Here is a 20,913-nt window from a genome sequence, read left to right as displayed (position 1 = left end):
CCTCACCATCCTCCTCTCTTCCCAACTCTCAGCCTCCCCATGTCTCACTTTCCCAAATGCAGAGAGCACAACCCCACATGGAGCCCCAGAGTTATTCCGAGACCCTCTCGCTCTGCTCAGAGCTAGGAGCTGATGCTTGCACAAACAAACGTCTGTTCCCTGCCAGAGCCTGCAGCCAGGCAGCTCCCAGCTGGAAGCCTTCCCACTTCCTTCCAAGCCTCCTGGCAGGGAGGGGATCATGCAGATCCAGGGCTAAAGCTGCTGCCCAAAGCTCCCCCGTCTTCTCTCCTCCCACCCAGGAGCAAGGTGAGGATGCCAAAGCAGCTTCATTTCCATTGCAATACTCATGTTTTGTTTTGTTTTTCCTTTTTAAAGTGTCTTAGCAGCACGGAAACCTCACAATGAATTCACCAAGTGAACCCATCCACTGACGTACGTATACAGAGGAAATACATACTGACAAACCACATTTATAGCCAGATATGCTCATTATATATACCTAAAATATACACAGTACCTGAATATATAGACATCCACATATACACCCAAAGTTAAAATCCCGAGCTGGGAGTCAGCTATGAAGGAGAAGCATGGGTTTGGGTGGGGGGGCACCAAAGCTCCTGGAAACACAGGGCAGCAGTGAGCCCCCCACTGCCTGCAGCGGGCGTAGTGTTGAGGGGCTCCCTGCCCTGTGGCTGTGCTGGTGGGCAGGGAGCCGTGGCTCTCACCATTCACATTCATGCAGGGGAATGCTGGAGGGCTGATGCAGGCAAGTGGTGCTTGGTGGGTTTGGTTCTGGGGAGGACCAAGCCAGCAGCAGCAGCTCCCTTTGGCTGCAGTGAAAATAGGGTTGAAACTAGCAAAGGGAGGGCTGGAAGTGGTGCTGAGCCCAACAGGACAAGCAGGGACATGGGGCAGCACCCGCAGCCCTGCCACGGTTTGGCCACAGGAAGTTTCCTTGCGTGGCTGCCATGAAATAAGCACATTGCCAAGACCTTTCCCAGCACAAAAACCCCAAGACGTTGATCTCACACATGCTGAGGAAGTGTGGTTTCCCACCAGCGCCTTGCAGGGATGCTGCTGCAGGTTTCTCTGCTCCCCAGAGCTGAATTGCAGCTGCCCCAACACAGCCACAGATCTCCAGTGCTGTCAGAAACAGAGGCAGTGATCCCTCTCCTCCTTAAAGATCCCGGCCACTCTGTGTCAGCTGCCTCACATACTAACGTAGAAAAGCCAAAGCTTATTTTTGGTGACATCTATTGACCATTACGGGGTATCCTGCCAATTAACACCTTGGTTTGCCTCCTCTGTTGAAATCCTAAGGCTGTTGCTTAGTGTGGTTGACATTTGGCATTCTTCCTCCAACGTTTGCTAAAATGCTCCGATGGTTTAACCGACTTTTCCTCCTCCCAGTTTCTCCATCGTGTGGCTCTTGTGGAGAAATTTTCCCCATCTAAGCCGAAGAAAGCATTTGGAGAAGCCAGCAGTGGCTTGTGCAAGAAGCACCCGAACTTGCAGAGCCTGGATATGGTCTTACGGGCCTACTTTGGTAGGCCTGCTTTGGTAGACTGGGTTAGATCTCAACGTGGCCAGCATTAAGCTGAAACAACCCAAAAAAGACCACTGCTGATCAAACTTTTGGGATACCGGGGTCCTTGCTGCTGACAGAAGGTGTACAGGTGTTCTTCAAGCCACAGAAGCAGCAGTGTCAAAATGAGGACTGTTCCCTCCCAACCCACAACACCACTTCCCAGCGTTGGCCAAAGAAGAGCCAACACGGCTCGGTGCTGTTGGGGAGAGGAAGGATTTGCTCAGCTGTGGGTCTATGCAGAGGCAAAAGCGGGAGGAGGGCAGCTCCTTGCTCCTAGCAGCACGTTCACACTCGCATCGTAGTTCAAAAAAACGTCGATCCTTCTGGAGCCTCAGCCCTAGAGCCAAGGGTGGGGGTGGTCGTGTCAAGTTTTGTGTGTGTTTGAGCACCTGGAGATGGATCTCTGGCTATCAGGGCGGGAAACGCCGGCTGGAGCTCTCCCACGATTGTCGGTTACAAGACAGCTCCTCACTGCCGCCTCCTCAGATGGTCAGCAGAGGGATGCAGCCCACGCCAACCCCCCCCTCGTGGCAAACCATCGGGGCCATGAACGTCCAACGGTTGGTCTCCGGGTCGTACATCTCGACCGAGCTGAGGTTGGACTGTCCGTCGTAACCCCCAACGGCGTAGAGGCGGCCACAGTTTGCAACCAGGGACACTCGGCTCCGCCGGGTGTTCATGGGGACAATCAGATACCACTGATCTGCCACAGAGCTGTACACTTCAGCTATGCTGAGGAAGGCAGAGCCGTCGTAACCCCCGCAGACAAACATCTTGCTTCCCAGCGAGGCCGCCCCGTGGCGGCAGCGCTTGTTGAGCATGCTGGCCACCGGGTGCCAGGTGGCCGTGTGTTGGTTGTAGTACTCCACCTACAGACACAGGGATGGCACAGCATCAAGGGGAAGCTCAAGGCAGACATCCAACAGCATACAGAGACATCAGACGCTTCCGTCAGCCAACGGCAAGCTCTGGTGAAAATGGTGGTACCGGAGAATCGTGGAATCACTTGAGTTGGAAGGGAACTCTAAAGGCCACCTAGTCCTGCTCCTCTGCACTGAGCAGGGACACCCACAGCTCCATCAGGTGCTCACAGCCCCATCCAGCCTGACCTTGTTTCTTGATTTCATATATTCCAATTCCATAATGCTACTCAGCTTTTTTAATGAGTTGGGTGCCGCCAGCCACTGCTGTACAAACCACAGAAAATGCAGCTCCCTTTGCCTCCTTCCCCATTCATCAGCTTCTGGGTTGTGTTTTAAAGAGGTACAGGAACCTCAAGCTGCACCAGGGGAGTTTCGTGTTGGGTATTAGGGAAATTTTCTTCTCCAGAAGAGTTGTAATGCAGTGGCACAGGCTGTCCAGGGGGCTGATAGAGTCACCATCCCAAGCGTTCAAGAAATCTGGGATTGGCAGTGAGGGTCAGTGGGCACAGTGAGGTGGTTTGGTGCTGGACTTAAATTATCTTACAGGTCTTTTCCAACTCAACGATTCGATGATTTCTAGGTAGCAAAAGGAAAATTTACCATTTTCCTCCTGCGTGCAAAATTATGTGGGTGCCCCAAAACAGAAACAACCAAAGCTGTGAGACCAAAGGGTGTGTGCCCAAGCTGTCCTCAAAGATCTCTCTAAGTGAGACTCCCTGCTTTCTTGCAGCACATTGCAGTGGTTACACGAGGAGACAAAAGGAAAGAAGAGAGGAGCGGAGTGGAGCAGAAACCCCCAACTGCCCCCCAGATCAACACCATTTTGTATCCCCTGTGGTTCTGGAGAGACCATTAGATGGACCCCTCCTGCAAGAACTTCAGCACTGCTCCAAACTCATCCAATTCAGGAATGAGCTGAGACAAGCAGATTAGAAGATCTTGGCTCTGCTTTACTTCAGGCTGCAGACAATCATCTGCACTTGATCTGCTGGGCGAGGTGGAAATAGTTATTGCTGCTCCCTGCAAATCCCTTAATTACAACTTTCTGAGGGCAGCACATGAATGAAAAGCCAGTTCAGATACTGCTTCCTGCATTCTCACTCCTAAGCAGATGAATGAGCCTTGTCTGTCCCACACTAAATCCTGCTTCAGGGGATACACAGGGAAGAAGCACTCACTGCATGAACAGGGAACGGCTGTTTACGAGGGTGGATAGTGATAGGACAAGGGGGAATGGTTTAGGTTAGATATTAAGAGGCAGTTTTTCACTCAGAGGGTGGTGAGGCACTGGAACAGGTTGCCCAAGGAGGTTGTGGATGCCCCATCCCTGCAGGCATTCAAGGCCAAGCTGGATGTGGCTCTGGGCAGCCTGGTCTGATGGCTGGTGACCCTGCACATAGCAGGGGGGTTGAAACTAGATGATCACTGTGGTCCTTTTCAACACAGGCCATTCTATCATTCTATGGACTTACACTGTTGAAGATCTGGAGGCCGTCGTGCCCTCCTGACACGTAGATCCTGCCCTCAAACACAGTGACACCAGCAGCGCTGCGGTTGGAGCTCATGGGGGTCACCACTGTCCACCTTGCCAAGAGAGGAGAGAGGTTAGCACAGCAAGCAGCTGCTCCACAGGCTGTCACAGCTCTGCAGGCCTTTCCAGAGCTGGCTTTCAGTACCTCTCCCTTCACTTCTTACTGTCTATAAATCATTGCTTTAGTCTGCTTGCACCTCCTGCTGGGAGGGACATCCTACAGAATACTTTCCACCTAACTTCACGACGTTTCTTTTATTGACAGGGCTCTATTACATCGTGCGTGGCACACCCCTGGCAGCAGCAAGAGGATAAGCTGTATGGCACACAGAGCTCTTACTTGTTTGTTTCTGGAGAATAGGATTCCACGGAGTTGAGTGAAGAGTTTCCATCGTATCCGCCGCAAACGTAGATCTGCCCGTCCAGCACCACCGTTCCCATCGCACTGCAACAAGCAGCAGAACCACCAGATGCTTTGGCATGGCCTTACAGTCTACAGTGTGCCAAATCCACCCAGTCTGCCTCATCTGTTGTCTACAAACACCAGCTTTACAACGCTGGGTCTCCTGAGGGTACTGATTTGGGGCTCGAACTAAATGGGGCTTAAGGTCTCTGTCCCTGGAGGCGCACAAGAACAGTGGAGATGTGGTCAGTGGGCATGGTGGGGTTAGGTTGGGGGGTGGACTTGGTGTTATCAGTGATCTGTTCCAACATTAATGACTCTTTTCTACAGCCAGAGGCACTGCCACACAGCTTCAGGAGACACAGGAGGTGCTGTCAGATATACAGCTGGTTCAGTGAAGGTGCCTGACCCCGTTGAAACACCATCACACAACACCTTCTAAGTTGCCTATTTGGGTCCAAAAGGCTACCAAATGGGATGCTTCAAGTAAGAGACTAGAATCCCACTTTTGAAAGTGAACTCAAAAAACCTCTTTCTAGAACCTTGGCAACACAATTCTCAAGGGCAGAACCTCAGCACTACTTCAAGAGTCAAGGGATTTATACAGGAGCTGAGATTTTCCAGGCTGGATGTGGCTCTGAGCAGCCTGGTCTAGTGGCTGGCGACCCTGCACACAGCAGGGAGCTTGAAACTAGATGAGCATTGTGGTCCTTTTCAACCCAGGCCATTCTAAGATTCTATGATTTTCCCCTACACAAGGGCATTGACACCCGTTCTGCTTGGCTTTGGCATGGACAAACACAAACATGGAAGAGCATCTGCCTCTCATTGTGGGAAAAGCTCCCAGGAGCCTCAATGCTATGGAAAAACTGAGCTTTTCTGCTACAAATTATAAATGTGGGTGATCTCACAGGATGGAAACGGTTCTAGGAATTTAGATGTACCGTGCCTATGAGCCAGACATGAAGCTTTGGCTAAGAACCACAACAGCCAGGACTTGTTCCTGTGACACGTTCCTGTGAAGCAGTGTGGCACCAGCAGTCACAGGGATGCCACCACTGAGAGCCTCGTGCCTCAGATTTCCCATAGTCAACCTCTTGCAGTGCAATCCATGTCTCAAACCACAACAAACAAACCAGACCAACCATGATGATAAATAAGCACTGCAAAGCTTGCAGAACAGCGAGCAATTTAGCAGCTCTCAGTGACCAGGCATGAGTGTGAAGAAAACCACAGCAAAACCTATTGAAGCCAGGAGGATGTTTAAACATGGCAGCAGCCACCGTGTTGTGGTTGGGAGGACAATAATCACACAGCTTAGTAGGTGGGTTATCAAAATAACACAGGCTGTGCTCCCAAACCCAACCACAAAACGCTCCCTAGGGTGGTCATGTACTGTGGCAGCTCTGGTCAAAGCCAAACACCTTTTGCTTAGCTATAAATGTCTCTGTCTGGGCTATCAAAATCTTCCTCTCTTTTTCAGCTACGATTCTCCTGCGCTTTCTGGTAGGGAAAGACAATCCTAGCAGTGGCCAGAGATAGAAAAACGGGTTTGTTCTTCCTCTTAGCAGTGGAGAATTTCCTACACTGTGCTCACCAGTGCTTTACCTACCATCTAGTATCACAGTACGAAGAAATGGAGCTCTGACTCCTTTCCTTGGGACTTGAGTTCAAATCCTTACACAATGTTAACACGCACTTTTAATTTGACTTTACTCCTATATGTCATCAGAACTAAAGACCTCTGTGGTTAACAGCTCACACTAATTACTGCTCAGCTGCTTTTTACTTGCCGATCAATTTCCTTGTAAATCAATGCTGTATTGCTGAGTTGATGAAAGTTGTCCCCTCTTACCAGCAAGAATCAGCACAAGTGCCCCGGGAAGGAAACCTCTCCTTCTTCCATATCACTCCATTCCTCTACTCCCCTTTTATTTTTTTGCTGTCCCATGCAAGGACCCCTCATTTGGCATCCACCGTCACCCCCCAGCCTCCCTACAACCTCACTTTTATCCCTCCAGCTGCAATGCTATACATTCAGTGAGCCTGTATACCTTCGTTTGCTGTTCATGCTTTCCACTTTGGACCAGGAATCCGTCTCAGGGTTGTACACCTCCACAGTGCTCAGCCTCAGCTGCCCGTCGTACCCCCCGATGGCGTAGAGCAGCCCATTCACCACAGCCACACCAACGCGGCTCCGTGCCGTCGTCATCGGCTGGCACTTCTCCCAACGGTTGGCAATGGGGTCAAAGACTTCCACCACGTTCAGGGAGTCACCTGCATAAAAATTTGCTACTCACATTAAAAGGGGGAGACCCGTTCTTCAGCCTCTGCAGCACGGTGGTAACGGGCTGCTGTGGAAAATTCAGCTGTGCTCTGCGATGCTAAAAGGACTGCAGTGGTGCAAACCCTGCCTGCTCTGTGCAACAAGGCTTGATGAGTCCTGGGCTGAGCAAGTGGGGCCTTCTGTAGCCTCGAAGGGGCAGCAGAGACCTACACTATGCCACATCCGTTGGTGTTTCTGCTTTCTGGAGATACAGCTTCTCTTTAAGTCACCCACGTTGTGGTGTGAAGGAAGAACAGCCATCCCATAAGGCAGTGCCCAGCATGGAGCCATTACAGAGATCCTACCTCAGCGAGCCATTCTTTGGCAGATCTTTAAAACCCCAGTGGACATTTCCCAAGCAGACTGTTTAATATTTTTTTGCCCCCTATCATAATTGGAGTGGTGTCATACAAGTGCACTGCGTCTGCAGCTGTGATCCTGCAATTCCATCAGCTTCAGCCTAGTATTTCCAAGTTCTACAAGATGTTATGGGCATGGACAACCTTCTCAATACATTGGTTTTTGAGATACAACAGAACAGCTGTCCTCAGCCTGACAAAGACAGAATTTCTAGAGGGAAGATGTTAAACTATAGGTACAGCCATCTTGAGCATTACAGGCCAGAGACCTGCACAGCAAGGAGAAAACTCTCCAATGCTTCACGTGAGGTTGGATATTAGGAAAAAATTCTTCTCCAAAAGAGTGGACAGGCATTGGAACAGACTGGCCAGGGAAGTGGTGGGGTTTCCATCCCTGGAGGTGTTCCAGAGCTGTGAAGATGTGGCACTGAGAGATGTGGCCAGTGGGCATGGTGGGGATGGGCTGGGGTTGCACTTGGAGATATTAGTGATCATTTCCAGCGTTAACAATTCTATCTTTGTATGAGGGCGAAATGGGATCTTCATGATTCCATAGTCCTACTCAGCAAACTACATAACTCTCTTCACAGTGGGGAGAGGATGTGCAAGGTACCTGCTGAGTTAAGTCCTCCAACAGCATAAATCAGCCCTGCAATCGACGTACAGCACCGAGGACGGGTCTTGAATGCTGGGAGGTGGGGTCGACGTTCTGGCATGAGGTGATAATCTTTTGCTTCATCCACTAGATCTCTGAAACCAAAGTGAGATATTTAAAGAGTTTGGTGGATCCTGGTTCCCCCTGTGATGAAAACCGACTGTCTTAACTCAGGTTTAGGCAACTGATTTTCTGCTACCACAGCCAATTCTTTCAGAGTACAACACAGTCCTGCTGCCAGGTTAAAAACGGGGAGAGTGCTTTGCATTTTGCTATGTGAGGTAGGTATTCTGTCTCACATTAGCAAATTTCTTCTCTAAAAGAGTGGTAATGCAGTGGCACAGGCTGCCCAGGGACAGTAGGTGCCCAGTGGTGTAGTCACTGTCCCTGGAGGTTCAAGAACTGTGGACATGTGGAGATGTATTCCAGTGGACATGGTGGGGATGCGTCAATGGTTGGACTTGGGGATCTCAAAGGTCTTTTCCAACCTACGTGATTCTACAGAGAGAATTTCAGACTCCAAGACTGCTAAAGCACACTCCTGCCACTATCCACCCTAAGGTCCTCAAACCTCATGTCCAGGCCTCACCTGCATTTGTGGCAGCAGCGCACCAGGTCGTCTTGTTGCACTCTGTCAGTGAGAAACTGAGGCCTACAAAGGGGCAGACGGATTTTGGAGAGGAGCTCAGGCAGGAACAGCTCTCTCTGGTCTCGTTCATAGCGTATCCATGCTAGTGCAGCTTCAAACACCTGCCAGAATAGAGGCAAGGGAAGTTGAAGTTGGTTTTGTTTGTTGCTTTTTTCTCAAGTTTCTCCTGCTGTCAGTTGTCTGATGGAAAAGAAACCATGTATTGATAGTGATCTTCTCCTCATCTCAGACGACAATTTAAAGAGAGAACAGTGATGCTCTTAAGCTGCACCAGAGAACTCTCCTGCAGCATGGTTTTGGCAGTGCCAGCCTTGCCTTGACTTAGTCTGCAGTAACAGCTATCTACCCCTGTGAAACACTGAGCTGGTCTCTCTAGGCTCCTTCCACAATCACTGGAGACACAGATCTCATCCTAATACCATTCATCTGCCCTGTTTTGGAAGGCTACTTTGCAGTAAGATGCATTGTGTTCCTGACTTGAGTCTACAAAGGGAGCCTGGTTTCCTGGAGACACACACTCTTGAATCACAGGACTCTCCCAGTTAAAACCTAAACTGGGTTGTCTGCTGGGCAACTTCAAACAGATCCATGAAAGAAGCCCTCTCTTATCCTACAGGGAGGCAGTGGTAGAACTGCTTTGTAGTCACCTCCTCAGAAGGAGCAGGACAGGTTTTCTGGCTCAAGAACAGGCTCTGTTTCTCCTACACTGACAAATTCACAACGATGCTGAAACATCCCAGAGTGGCTCAGCCTGTCCAGAGGAGCTTCTTGATGGCAAATTCAGTGGAATATTCACTATAAAATGCTCCAGAGAAGTCCTGGGCTGGAAGGAGGCTCTTTTTGCTTATACCCTCAGCCTCATCCTCCAAGGAAACAAGCAGCTCTGCTGAGAGCTGTACCCACACACATACCTGCTCTTCAGACTTCACATTGAGCTCATCCCGAGAAACGAGCTCCAGGACGTCCTCAAAAGGCAGAGCCAGGAACTCCTCAGACATGGACACCTCCACGAAGTGCTGGTGAATGAAGCTGTTGGCAGCATCGTAGAGCACTGCGCACATCATCGTCTCCGCAAACTGCCGCACACCCAGGCAGTTCTTTGGGTGAAGCCTGGCAAGGGGAGGGAGAGCAAAAGTAATGTCAGTTTAACAGAACGATGACAAAATAGCAGATGGGTTCAGGGCAGCATTGCAAGCAGACCCAAAGGATAGAAACCACGACCTAAAATCTCCCCTGGGAAAGCACTGGGGAGGCTGCTGGCTCTGCTCTAAGGCCATGGGTTGTCAGTTTGGGGGAAGCGTGAGGCCATGCCCAGCAATCCCTCCCCCACATCTCTGCCTCCTAGGCTGTGTACCTCTGTAACTGCTGGACAAAGCAGCATTCGAGCACAAAAAGTGTAACCAGGTATTGATTGTAGGTATGCATACAACAGAACAGCACCTGTTACATCCTCTTAAAGCCATTTCCTGATGTGAAGGAGGTTTTCTCACCAGAGATGCCTTAGCAGCTGGAGATTACATGGTGAGAAGCACTGCTAGAGTTTGGAGCAAAAACAGCTCCATAGAGCTGTTCAGCAGCATAAACAACTGGAGAAGGTGATACTCACCACAAGCAGGTGCTCTACAGAGGCAGCAATGTGACTTGGACACTTCTATCCCAACGAGGAGCCCTGCCCAGCACTGGCATGTCATTGCTCAAGAAGAGCCACCAGTTGTGATGCTTTGTGGCACTGATCGACAGATACTGAAGCACGTGCTGTTCACATGGGGAAACATTTGGGCCCAGCTATTGGCAGTGGTGTCCAGATGCAGGCAAGGATGTGAAACCACTTGTACTCGCTCTGGGGCAAATGCCCTGATTTAAATTAGTGCCCTAAAAGCAATGCACAGTGCTGATGGAGGGGAACTTTCACACTAGGATGACCCTCAAAGCTCACACAGCTACTCTACAAAGCTCTGCCTCTTGCATTCCCATGAACTCCAATCTATGCGGGTCCAAAGCTCACGCTTTTGCATTCCTCTTTGACACTTTAATTACTCTGGACCCAGATTACACTTACGCAGACCCTCAGGCTGAGCTCACACAGTTTTTATGTGGGGGGCAGAATGCATCTCACAGCAGTGTTCATTCTAGCTCTGCCCCTGGGAACTGAGACAACAGCCAGAGAGGGCCTGCTTACAGCACAGTGCACGTGAAATATCCCAGTCATGTTCCCACATAAGAAAGAGAGCGTGGTGTGCATGCTCCAGCTCTTCTGAATGGACAGAGTACATCAGTTTTCCTGTTACTGAGTGACAGCCAAGCACTCAAAGCCAGGACTTAACTCAGAATACTCCATTGCTCCAGATCTGGGAGAAGTGTGGCAGCCAAACTTCCGGCAAACCAAACAACCTTGATTAGCTTAGATCTTGATCTAAAGCTAGCAGAGGCTCCCAAATCAACACTACCCACCTCTTTCCAACTTTGTCACATCCACAACCCCATGTAAAATGGTTTCGAAAGAAAAATGAATACTCTACAATCTCATATAACCTCATTTTCAACAAACAAAAACTCGGGATTCACATGGAACAGTAAATTGGAACATCCTGAAACAGAGGAAACAGTTTTTTCTCCTCAATCCATAGTTTTCATTCTATTTAAAAGTGATGTAACAACTAGAGGAGACACTGCATTCAGTACGTGTGTTTAATCTCCCACCATGGAATACAAAGAGCAGCTGCAGAGAAATCAGGCTGAGGAGCGAAGGGGAAGCAAAGCACATCAGGTTCCTGGCACAGCCTGAAGCTATGTGGTATGTTTCCAAGGAATAACCCTGCTTTTTGCTTTCCAGATCATGCTGCTGGAATGATCTTACAGCCAAACATCAGCTAGAGGACTGGAAAAACTGGAATCAATTAACTCTGCCACTGCTTCCTATCCAACTCTGGGTCTGTTTGTTCCTCCCCTCCCATACAGTCAGCAGCACGAAGGGGAACTGCTGGGAGGATGGGTTTGTTAATGGAGAGGCAGCATTGTGCTGGGTACCTGGCTAATCCTGAACAAGGGAAATGTTCACTCAGTTTTGCTGTAGATAATAATTCCCACAGCTGGCCAAGGCCTTATACTGCCCCCAGATGCAGCATCTTGCAAACAATGTATTTAAAAGACAAGGAGAACAGCGAGCCTCAGGGGATGGAGACCTTCTTATCATGTTGGCTTAACCCAAGCCACAGAAGTGAGTTCTACTGCAGAAGACAAGCAGTGAGCACGTTAACTGGCAGCCCCTTACCTCTCTCTGAGGAAGGTGCAGCAGGCATCCTTGATGTTCTGCAGCTGCAGGAAGCTGGCTCCCATCAGCAAAGACTGCACGTTCTGCTGATCAATCGCCAGGTGTCCGTTGTAGGCAAAGTTGATCAGAGCCTCAAGTGCGCTGAACAACGGGGAGAAAGAGTGGGAAATCTACTGAATTCAATTAACCTGAAACAGGGCACTACTAACGGAATCATAAAATGGCCTGGGTTGAAAAGGACCACAGTGATCATCTAGTTCCAACCCCCTGCTATGTGCAGGGTCACCAACCAGCAGCCCAGGCTGCCCAGAGCCACATCCAGCCTGGCCTTGAATGCCTGCAGGGATGGGGCATCCACAACCTCCTTGAAAATCCCTCCAGAAAACCCTTCCTAGTGCAGTTCATGGAGGGCAGGCTTTCAAGCCTTGCACACACAACACTAAGTCCTGCAAAGGACTCGTTATCCCGCACAGGTGCCTGGGGAATTTACCTGGGGTCCATCCCCTGCATGACGATCTCATCCTGCTTGCACTCCATCATGTCGTTGGTGAACATGGCATGGAAGTAGGGGATGGAAGCTGCCAGAACGATCCGGTGAGCGCTGAATTTATGGTCCCCCACCTAAAAGGAGAGGAAAAAAAGTAGAAGGGCAGGTCAGCACCATCCACCACCAATCACACAGTCCAGATGATTCCCTGTTGCACAGCTCTGCCAGCCTGAGGGCTGAAAGACAATTTCAGTCTGCAAAGAACACTCTATGTCTTTTGAACTTGTGAATTTGGTTTTCAGCCTCCTAATAACCACTGTGATGGCATTACAGTTCCATATGCAGAAAGCCAGTCACCTGTACCAAAACTTCATCTCCTTTCACCCTACATAGGATCTGCTGCACCAGCTCATATTTATATCTTCTAAAAGCCTTCATGGAGGGAGGTTTGGAAGGAAGGAGAGGTTCTTGCAACTCCAATTCCATTTCTCACCGCAGATGCTGAAAAGATTTTACTCTCTGCAAAATTACACCAATCTTTGCTCTGATGACTCCTCTTCACTAGGTCAGAGTTGTTGTTTTTCTCAGTTTCCACACTAACCTGACTCAGGCTATTCTACACCTATCTGAGCTTGTACAGAACTGCCTTTTTCTCCCACTTCAGCAAGATTTTCCCTTTTGAGCTTTGTTTCAGCACGACAAACAAGCTGGCGCAGCGGGTGCTCTGCTCTCCAGGTCAGCCAAGAATCCTTCTGTTCTCTTATGCACCTCCCTGCAAAAAGCTTCGTTGCCCTTTCATGTCCAGGCAGCTTATTAGCAGAAATGTTACTTGCTTGTTTTCTGCTTAAATCAAACCCAGTGCCTTGTGTATTCCTTTAAGCCCAGATCTACTGCACTCTGTACATATGACTTCCTGGGAGTTTAGAAAGCAAAATCCCCAGCATTCAGAAAAAAGAAAGAGGAACTGAGCACTGCACAACACGTGTTATCAAGAGATGGGACTTTCCCCTTCTCTCCCTGCTCTGCTAATTTTACCCTACAGGAGATGACTGTGACAACTGACTACGATGCAGAAAGAGGCAGGAATGAGATGGGTTTTTTGCTTGGCAGATGAGGATGGTGTTCCTTAGGATGGAGGAAGGAAACAGCTCTAATAGAGCTACAGCAGCAAGTGCTGCACTACAGCACGGCTCCAAGCCCAACTGCAGCACTGATGTTGGGTTAGCAGGTACCAAATGGGTTTGGATGAGAGCTCCCAGCTGGGCAGTGCAGAATGTGCCTGAGCAACCACTGAAGGGTGCAAGAAGAACATCTGAATTGAATCTCACTTCTACACAAACACAATTTGTGAAAACCTTTATCCTCCAGGTGCAATTACAACAGACTGTAGCAATGCTTGAGCATTTGTGCAGAGCTGTGCTCTCCAAGCAAATCCCTGCACTCCGATCCCAAGGGTGGCACAACTTCAGGGATGCGTAGCCACAGTTCCACCCCACGATGCAATGCCTCCCTAGAAATAATGCACCTGGTTATTGCAGAAGTCATCACTTACAGTCACACAGCAAGATTCCAGCTGGGTTAATGAGAGCTGTATCATCACAGGGAAGAAATACCTCGTCCTGGGCAGCACCACCCAGCTGCTCGGCAGCTCCCAGGGACAGGCGTGTTCCCTGCTTGGGTTTCACCCATCTTTAAGGAAAGGGTTTCACCCTATGGAACGCCCCATTTAACGGAGTGAGAACACTGAGATGATCCTGCATCAGCAAGGAGGGCTGTGAGCTCATCAGAGCTGGTTCTAATTGCTGCAAGAGAAACCTTGCGTCCCCAGACGGAGCTGAGCCCTGCATCCCCATCACACTTCCCTCGTGCTGACCTTGCGGGTCAGGGAAATAAAACAGAAACAAGCTGTGTGAAAAAGGGAATCATTTTTGCTGTCTTAGCAGGGAAAAGGGAGGATGGGAGCTCTGTGGCTGCATCAGCAAACAGCTGGGCCAGCTGCGTGCTGCCATCGCCACCAGCCAAGAGGTGCTGTGCAAGATAAGACTTGCAATCCTGTTTTATTTATTCTTTTTTTTAACTTGTTCACGCAATGATAGAAGGCCCTCGAGAAGATTTATGAGCAGGGATCTCCAGTCCAGAGTCCATCATTATGTTTGTACCATCAGTGCTTAATGACAAGTCCTGAAGGAACAGCTCAACTTCTCGCTGCAGGCAAATGGCAATACCTGTTTTTCCTGTACGAGGTGAAATATTCTTCTGAGGATGAACACAGCACAAGCCCTCTGAATTCATGCTTGCCTCTTATGATTCAAAAACTGCTTCCCATCTCCAAAGCCATCTCCTTCCCCTCTGAACACAGAAGCTCTCCCACACGTGTTGTCCACCCAACGGAGTCACAGTGCAGTGCGATGACAATTTGTGCTCTCCTTGCCTCTTCCTTTCATAGAATCACAAAATAACCCAAATTGGAAGGGGTACGTATGGATCATCAAGTCCAACTTCTGTCCACCAGCAGGTTTCCACTTGCTCCAAATCCATCACAGCCCTGCCTGCTAATTCCAGAAGCACCAGCAGAACATTTGAAAAAAGGCAAAAAAGGCTCTCTTGGGTTGAGTAACCCCATTCCTGTCATTGCCAAGCACTCGTGCAGCAGAGGGATCGTCTGTTCAGTTCTTGTTTTGATTTTACAGAGCAGCTCTCACTCGGCTGACTGCCCTTTCTGTTCAAAGGAATGGTTTTCCTTTTAGTTTTGTGTGTTTCCATACAGCTGCACACGCTCCAGAGGACAACAAACCCTTTCCAAAAGGCAGCTTGGTGCCAAGGCACAGCTGGCACCTCCTGCAGCAGCACTCCCTTCTGCTAACAGGGTCTCTTTGCCTACCTAATGGCACAGACCAACCACTGAGACACTTCTGTACACCAGGCTGGCACTCAGCATTCAGCTTCCCTCACTCCGCAGCATCACAGGACGGGCATCTAAAGCAGGATCTCAGCGGGGAGCTTCAGCTCTGAGCTGAATGGGAAAGCTCTCATTGGCAGTAACAGATCATTTTGTGGCAGCACCTGTGATGGGGTTGGGAATGGAGCATTCCTGTTGAAGTAATCACAAAACACTGCATTTGTCTGTTGGCTTTTTAGTGCTGGCAGTCGACCAAGGAAAAGCAAGTCTACCTGGACTTCTGCAAGGCTTTTGACATAGTCCCACGCAATTAAATTGGAGAGAGATGAGTTGGAAGTATGGACTAGTCAGTGGATAAAGAGTTGCCATGGTTGCAGCCATAGAGCTGTGGTCAGTGGTTGTTTCCAGATGGAGGGCAGTCACAAGTGGTGTCCCCCAGGGGTTTGTCTTGGGATTGGTCATCTTCAGCATCTTTGTCAATGACACAGATGATGGGATCGAGTGAACCCTCAGCAAGTTTGCAGACAATACCAAGCTGAGTGGTGCAGTTGAGGCAATAAGAAGGGAGGGATGCCATCCAGAGGGACCTGCACAGCCTTGAGAAGCGGATGCACATCAACTTCATCAAGTTCAACAAGTGCAAAGGTGTTGGGTCGGAGCAATCTTAGCTACGAGTACAGACTGGGAGAAGAACTTCTTGAGTTGTGAGCACTGAGAGTGCTGCATCCAGGCTAACCAGAGAGCTGTGGGTGCTCCATCCCTGGAGGTGCTCAGGGCCAGGCTGGATGGAGCCCTGAGCTGGTGTGAGGCAACCAGCCCACAACATGGGTTGGAATGAGATGATCTTTAAGGTCCCTTCCAACCCAAGCCACTCTGCCATCCCACGATATGCTCTCTCACCTACAATACAAAAGAACCAGGGCCTGTCTTTTAAGGCAAAATGCACTGCCTTATGTATTGGCAGTGTATAGTTCTGTTGAACAGAACTGCTGCTTGCAAAGCATCCTTCTAACCACAGATACGACAGAATTCCCTTTCTCTAGCTGATTAACAGAAGGCACGTTCTCCCTTACATTCCCACGAAATCCTAATTAGTTCCAGGGCACAATGAAGCTTTCTCCATTGAAAAATGGTGTAGGTGTACTAAAAGCATCTATTGTTTTTTGTGACAATACGCTGCAGGGCTGAGATGTCTCCTGAGCCCTCTGCTGCAAAGATCATTTTAAAAACACACTTCTTTCCTGAGCTGGCATGGCACTGGCACTCCAGACTGAGGGAGGACATTGCAGGAATTAAGCTGGTGGCTTTCTGTTAGGGGAAGTAAATAAAAGCAGTGCAAGCAGGCTGTGAAATCAGCTTGCTTGCTGTGCACAAGGAAGCCAAGCACAAAGCTCAGTGCAGAAACGCGTGGTTTCTGCTAATGCTTCAGGTTTAATGTCTACACGGAGTGCTAAAAATATTTGTCTTCATATAAGGGAATAAAGCCCAGAGCAGCTGAGACGTGGGGACAGAAGAGAGAAAACGACTCCAGCTGTGATCCAAAGCAGCTCCTTACTTCTGCAGAGCAAGATTTCCTTAAGATCCTTACTGTGAAGGTCTCACGTGCATAAAAGATTATCTGGTTTTAAACTGAGCAGCTCCTATAAGAGAGCTACTCTCTGCCCCTGGGCTCGTTCTGCTTAGCGATCCCAGCAGTGTGCCTGCACATGTGCAGAGCAACAAGGGCTCTTTGGGACCTGTTGGAACCCAAACCTTTAATGCAGGGCTCTGATAAAACAGCTGGCTTAGTAAAAAGCTCATTGATTTCTCCCAGTAAGATAAAACCAATGGAAATAACACTTAAAGCTCAAAGCCTTGCGTTGTGGAAAAAAAAAATGATACTAAGTGTGAAATGCTTTGGGTGTAAAGAGCTCCAGAGAGAACCTGAATGGCAGCACAGTCTGAAAATAACCCCAAGATCTCCTGAGAAACTGCTTTGTATTTACCTCCAGGGGCAAAAAACGGATAGGGACAGAAATCCAAGCTCCTCAGATGCACCCAAAAACCCACAGTCGCATCCAGCTCAGCAGGTGACACCTGGAGATGTCCCCATGGCAGAGATGGCATGCCAAGCCTTACCCCATCTGTAAAGGTGGGCAAGTGCTGTCACCTCCAGATGACAAAGCCTGAGGACCCAGGATGATGCAGGAGGGAAGCTTCCATTCTGCATGTGCTAGGAGCGCTTCGTGCTTGGCACTTCTTCATCACCAGCACACCCACAATCAGCTCTGCAGTAACAGCAATATAGGATGAGGACAGACACAAATCCCATGTGCACAGCAGAGGATTTTCAGCAGTCTTACCAGCACAACCTGCCAAAAGCTGTGTTGAGACAGAGGCCAGGAGTCCCCAGACCTGGATCCCAAAAGAATGGAGCAATAGCAGAAATTTGGCCTTAGTAAGCAAAGCCCTGCTTCCACCAAAGGAAAATTAACAGTGACCACAGCATAAGGTGTGCCTCTGTTTTCTCCCTCCGTTTGTTTCTTCCAAATCATCCTAAAATTATCCTTTATGTAAACACTTGAGCTGCTTCAGGGTGCTGCCAAAGAGAGACTGAAAGGGCAGATGTTTGCACGGAGCATCTGTAGAAGGAGCTGACTTGCAGCTACTGAGAAGGCAGGAAAGAGAAAGGCTTCTCCAGTCTGTAATCTCAGCCATCCACACGGGGTAGGAGCTTTGGCTCTGGGTGGTGCACTCTTCCTAAGCCTTGAGGAAGACACGTGGCTCAGTTACTGCCCAGTGACGCTTTGCTTTCACATGGGCAACCAGGAGCAGATTTCCCAAGGCTGACCTGGAATAATCAGAGATCTGACAGAGCCAGGCACATCAGCACTTCTTCTTCGTAATCACACCTAAACCACACAGCCTGATGCTGCTGAGGCTCCCACAGAGCAACACAAACAGTGGCAGTGTAGTTTCTGAGAAAGGAGAACCAATTCCACACCTCCATCTGGATGAACGAATGCTCATCTTGCTTAACAAGTGGAAATGATTACAACGAAGAAGCAGGAGCACCAGTGATTCCTAATAATGTTAAACCCATTTGTACAGCAAACACTTCTCTTGCTGAAAGAATGGTCGAGCCCACGCTGATAGCAGTAAAGAGGCCACCAAAAAACAGAGCCATGCCACAAAAGCACTGCTGGTTCCTGTTTCAGCTGCGAGCTGGGACGGCAGTGACACCCTGAACCCAGTTGCTGGCCCACAGCAGTGCTGGGCAGGTGTTTTTTCTTTCTTAAGCCAATGGTTTAGAAGAAGCAGAGTGAAATTAAGGCAACAGACCCACTGCAGTGCTGCAACGTGCAATGGGATCCACTGCAGGCTCTTCCAGGTACCGACTCGAAATGCTGCTGCATCCTATCCCTGCTTGGGTTCAGTACTCTGCCCCTGCCAGATGATTCCCTTTGCAGGCTTCTATGCAGGATTCAGCTTCCTCATCCGATGCAGAACGCGTTCCTGAGCAAGGTCAAGGCAAAGCAGCTTTTACGTCAGCTGCATCCAGTAAACTGATTCTAAGACACTTCCGAAGTTCAGCTAAGAATAATTACCCTCCCAACACGCAACAGTGCGTGCTGAGCAAGCTGGAAGAGACACCTTGTACTGAGGGATGGCTTGGCTCTCATACAGCAGCACTAATTCAATTGCAATGGGACGCACTGGCCAGGGCTGAGCAATCTGATTGAAAGAGAGAGAGAGGCAGAAAATTCTGACATGATGCCTCAGAACAGCCCGAGCCATCCAACTAATGGAGGATACCATGTACAGGGTACAGGGAAAGCTGGACTGGTATTCAAACCAATGTGGAAATACATCGCCAGCCCTCTGTCAAACACATCGCGTGTTGTTGGGATGCCTCCTGGGTATAATTACAAATCATCCTGGTGGTGGAAAAAATTAAGACTCGTTTTAAGGAAGACAGAGGCATGCTGTTAAATACATTTTAAGCTTTTGCAGAAATGAAAGGCTTCACACCCTGCCCAGACAACGACAGTTGATGTGAGAAAATATAATATGAAAAAAAGAGTGGGGTCCAACATGTATCCTGACAGCTGCACTGGAGATCTCTTTAAGCCAGATTTTAATTTTTCTTTACATTTTAAAAGCTTTCCCACTCTGCAAGAGAAGGCATAAAGATAAGACAAACCAAAAGAAGTACTTCTGAGATGGTAAACCTACTGATATGAAAACTATTTCCAGTGACTTTTGCAGAACAACACTGGGGTGTTATCTGAGATATGCCAGGACCATGACACTGTTTCTTGTCCACCTCTGGATGAAGCAAAACAGATCAGCTGAGCGAGAGAAACCTGCTCTGGGGCAGCCATAGCCTCACCATGCTGCTGTGGAGAATCACAGAATCATGAAGGTTGGAAAAGGCCACTGAGATCCACTCCACCATGCCCACTGACCATGTCCTTCAGTGCCACATCTCCACTGTTCTGGAATACCTCCAGGGACAGTGACTCCACCACCTCCCTGGGCAGCCTGTGCCAGTGCCAAACCACTCCTTCTGAGAAGTGCTTCCTAATAACCAACCTGACCATCTCGAGTCCATCTTGATGCCATCACCTCTCATCCTATCCTAGCTCTCACCTACCCCCCTTCCTGGTTCCAAAAATGATGGGGAATGGGGATCATTGCTTCCATACTCTCAACACCAAGACAGACATGCAGCTGCCTGTTTTCCCCAGAATGGGGGCTCTCAGCTCCTCCTTCTTTCCACCAAAGAGTACTGGGGGAGAAGGGTGAGTCCCAACTTTCTTTTGCTTAAAGAAGGGGACCCTCATCTTCCCCTTCTCCCCTCTTCAGCTCCCCTCTTCACCCCCCTAAATTCAGGCCTCCAGCTCCTCCCTTCCTTGTTCCAAAAGGGATGGGAAAGGGATATCCCTAATCGTAATACTTCTCACCACCAAAATAGCCAGGGAGGCCGCACAGCTCCCCCATAAACAGAGTCCCTCAGCATCCCCCTTATCCCTCCAAGCTTCTTCCCCCATACTGGAGTCCTCAGCTCCCCCCCTTCCTAGTTCCAAAAGGGATGGGGAGGAGGGAACTCTCCTCCCACACTTCTCAATGCCAAAATAGCTGAAGGGGAGCACTCAGCTCCCACCTTCTCCCCCTAAAATGGGGACACTCGTCTCCCTCACTCTCTCCCCAAAACGAGGGCTCTTAGTTGCCCTCTTTTTCCCCCCAGAATGGGGCCCTCGGCTCCTCCTTCTCTTCACTGAAAGGACCTGGGTGGGGGCCCTCAGCCCCCCTTTTCCTCCCGCAAAATGGGGGTTCTCTCCCCAAAACGGGGCGCTCAGCTCTCCCTTCTCCTCACCAAAGGGATTTGGGGTGGCCTCACCTCCTCCTTTCTCCTCCCTTAAGGGAGCAGCGAGGCTTTCATCTCTCCTCTTCCTCCCCAAACGGGGACCCCCAGCTCCCCCTGTTTCCCCCTCAGAGGAGCGCAGGGACCCCCGCACTCCTCCAACCCCACGCAAACCCCTCACCCCCACCGGAGCTCCCCATGCCCACACCTTCAGGGTCACATCGCACAGCTTGCCCTGCCTCCGGATCTCGCCCATCACGCCGTAGCCGCGGCTGGGCAGGTCGCCAACCGAGAAATGCACCAGGTCCTCGGGGTCCAACTCGGGCTCGGCTGCGGCCGCCGCCTCCAGCATCGTCCCAACCGCCGCACCGCGCTTCCCTACCCCGCTCCTATCCGCTTCGCTTCGCCTCCCCCGCACGTTGATCCTTCCCGGCCGCCGTAGCGCGGCCTCGGCCCCGCGGGAGGAAACGCT

The 20,913-nt window shown here is 49.8% G+C and overlaps 1 protein-coding gene across 3 annotated transcripts; it reads right to left on the bottom strand.

Moving 5' to 3' along the window:
- Window positions 1-329: 329 nt before the first annotated feature.
- Window positions 330-20,890, bottom strand: KLHL18 (kelch like family member 18). Of its 3 annotated transcripts, none has more exons than XM_003206908.4 (10): window positions 20,650-20,890; window positions 12,199-12,329; window positions 11,709-11,849; window positions 9,349-9,547; window positions 8,378-8,538; window positions 7,747-7,883; window positions 6,503-6,740; window positions 4,386-4,490; window positions 3,987-4,098; window positions 330-2,460 (listed from the first exon to the last, which is right to left on the bottom strand). In XM_003206908.4, exons 1-10 carry the CDS (start codon window positions 20,791-20,793, stop codon window positions 2,074-2,076), a joined length of 1,755 nt encoding a protein of 584 aa, XP_003206956.2. In that variant the 5' UTR covers window positions 20,794-20,890; the 3' UTR covers window positions 330-2,073. The 3 variants fall into 3 exon arrangements, with proteins under 3 accessions (XP_003206956.2, XP_019471757.1, XP_019471759.1); XM_019616212.2 differs by having other exon boundaries at window positions 6,503-6,725; window positions 20,650-20,826; XM_019616214.2 differs by lacking the exon at window positions 20,650-20,890 and adding an exon at window positions 12,553-13,037.
- Window positions 20,891-20,913: the final 23 nt, after the last annotated feature.

The sequence above is a fragment of the Meleagris gallopavo genome, chromosome 6 (genome assembly GCF_000146605.3).
Source record: "Meleagris gallopavo isolate NT-WF06-2002-E0010 breed Aviagen turkey brand Nicholas breeding stock chromosome 6, Turkey_5.1, whole genome shotgun sequence".
In the NCBI taxonomy this organism is placed as follows: Eukaryota; Metazoa; Chordata; class Aves; order Galliformes; family Phasianidae; genus Meleagris; species Meleagris gallopavo.
Note: the sequence above shows the minus strand (reverse complement) of the source record. Positions and strands in the feature narration are given on the sequence as shown.

What these genes read in the sequence shown, in the direction of transcription:
- KLHL18 (XM_003206908.4), bottom strand. Translation starts at nt 20,793, where the DNA reads ATGCTGGAGGCGGCGGCCGCAGCCGAGCCCGAGTTGGACCCCGAGGAC. An exon ending in ATGCAGGGGATGGACCCCAG is followed by an intron (nt 11,850 to 12,198) that starts GTAAATTCCCCA and finishes CCCGTTGTTCAG; the next exon opens with CGCACTTGAGGCTCTGATCA. An exon ending in ATGTGAAGTCTGAAGAGCAG is followed by an intron (nt 8,539 to 9,348) that starts GTATGTGTGTGG and finishes CTATTCTGGCAG; the next exon opens with GTGTTTGAAGCTGCACTAGC.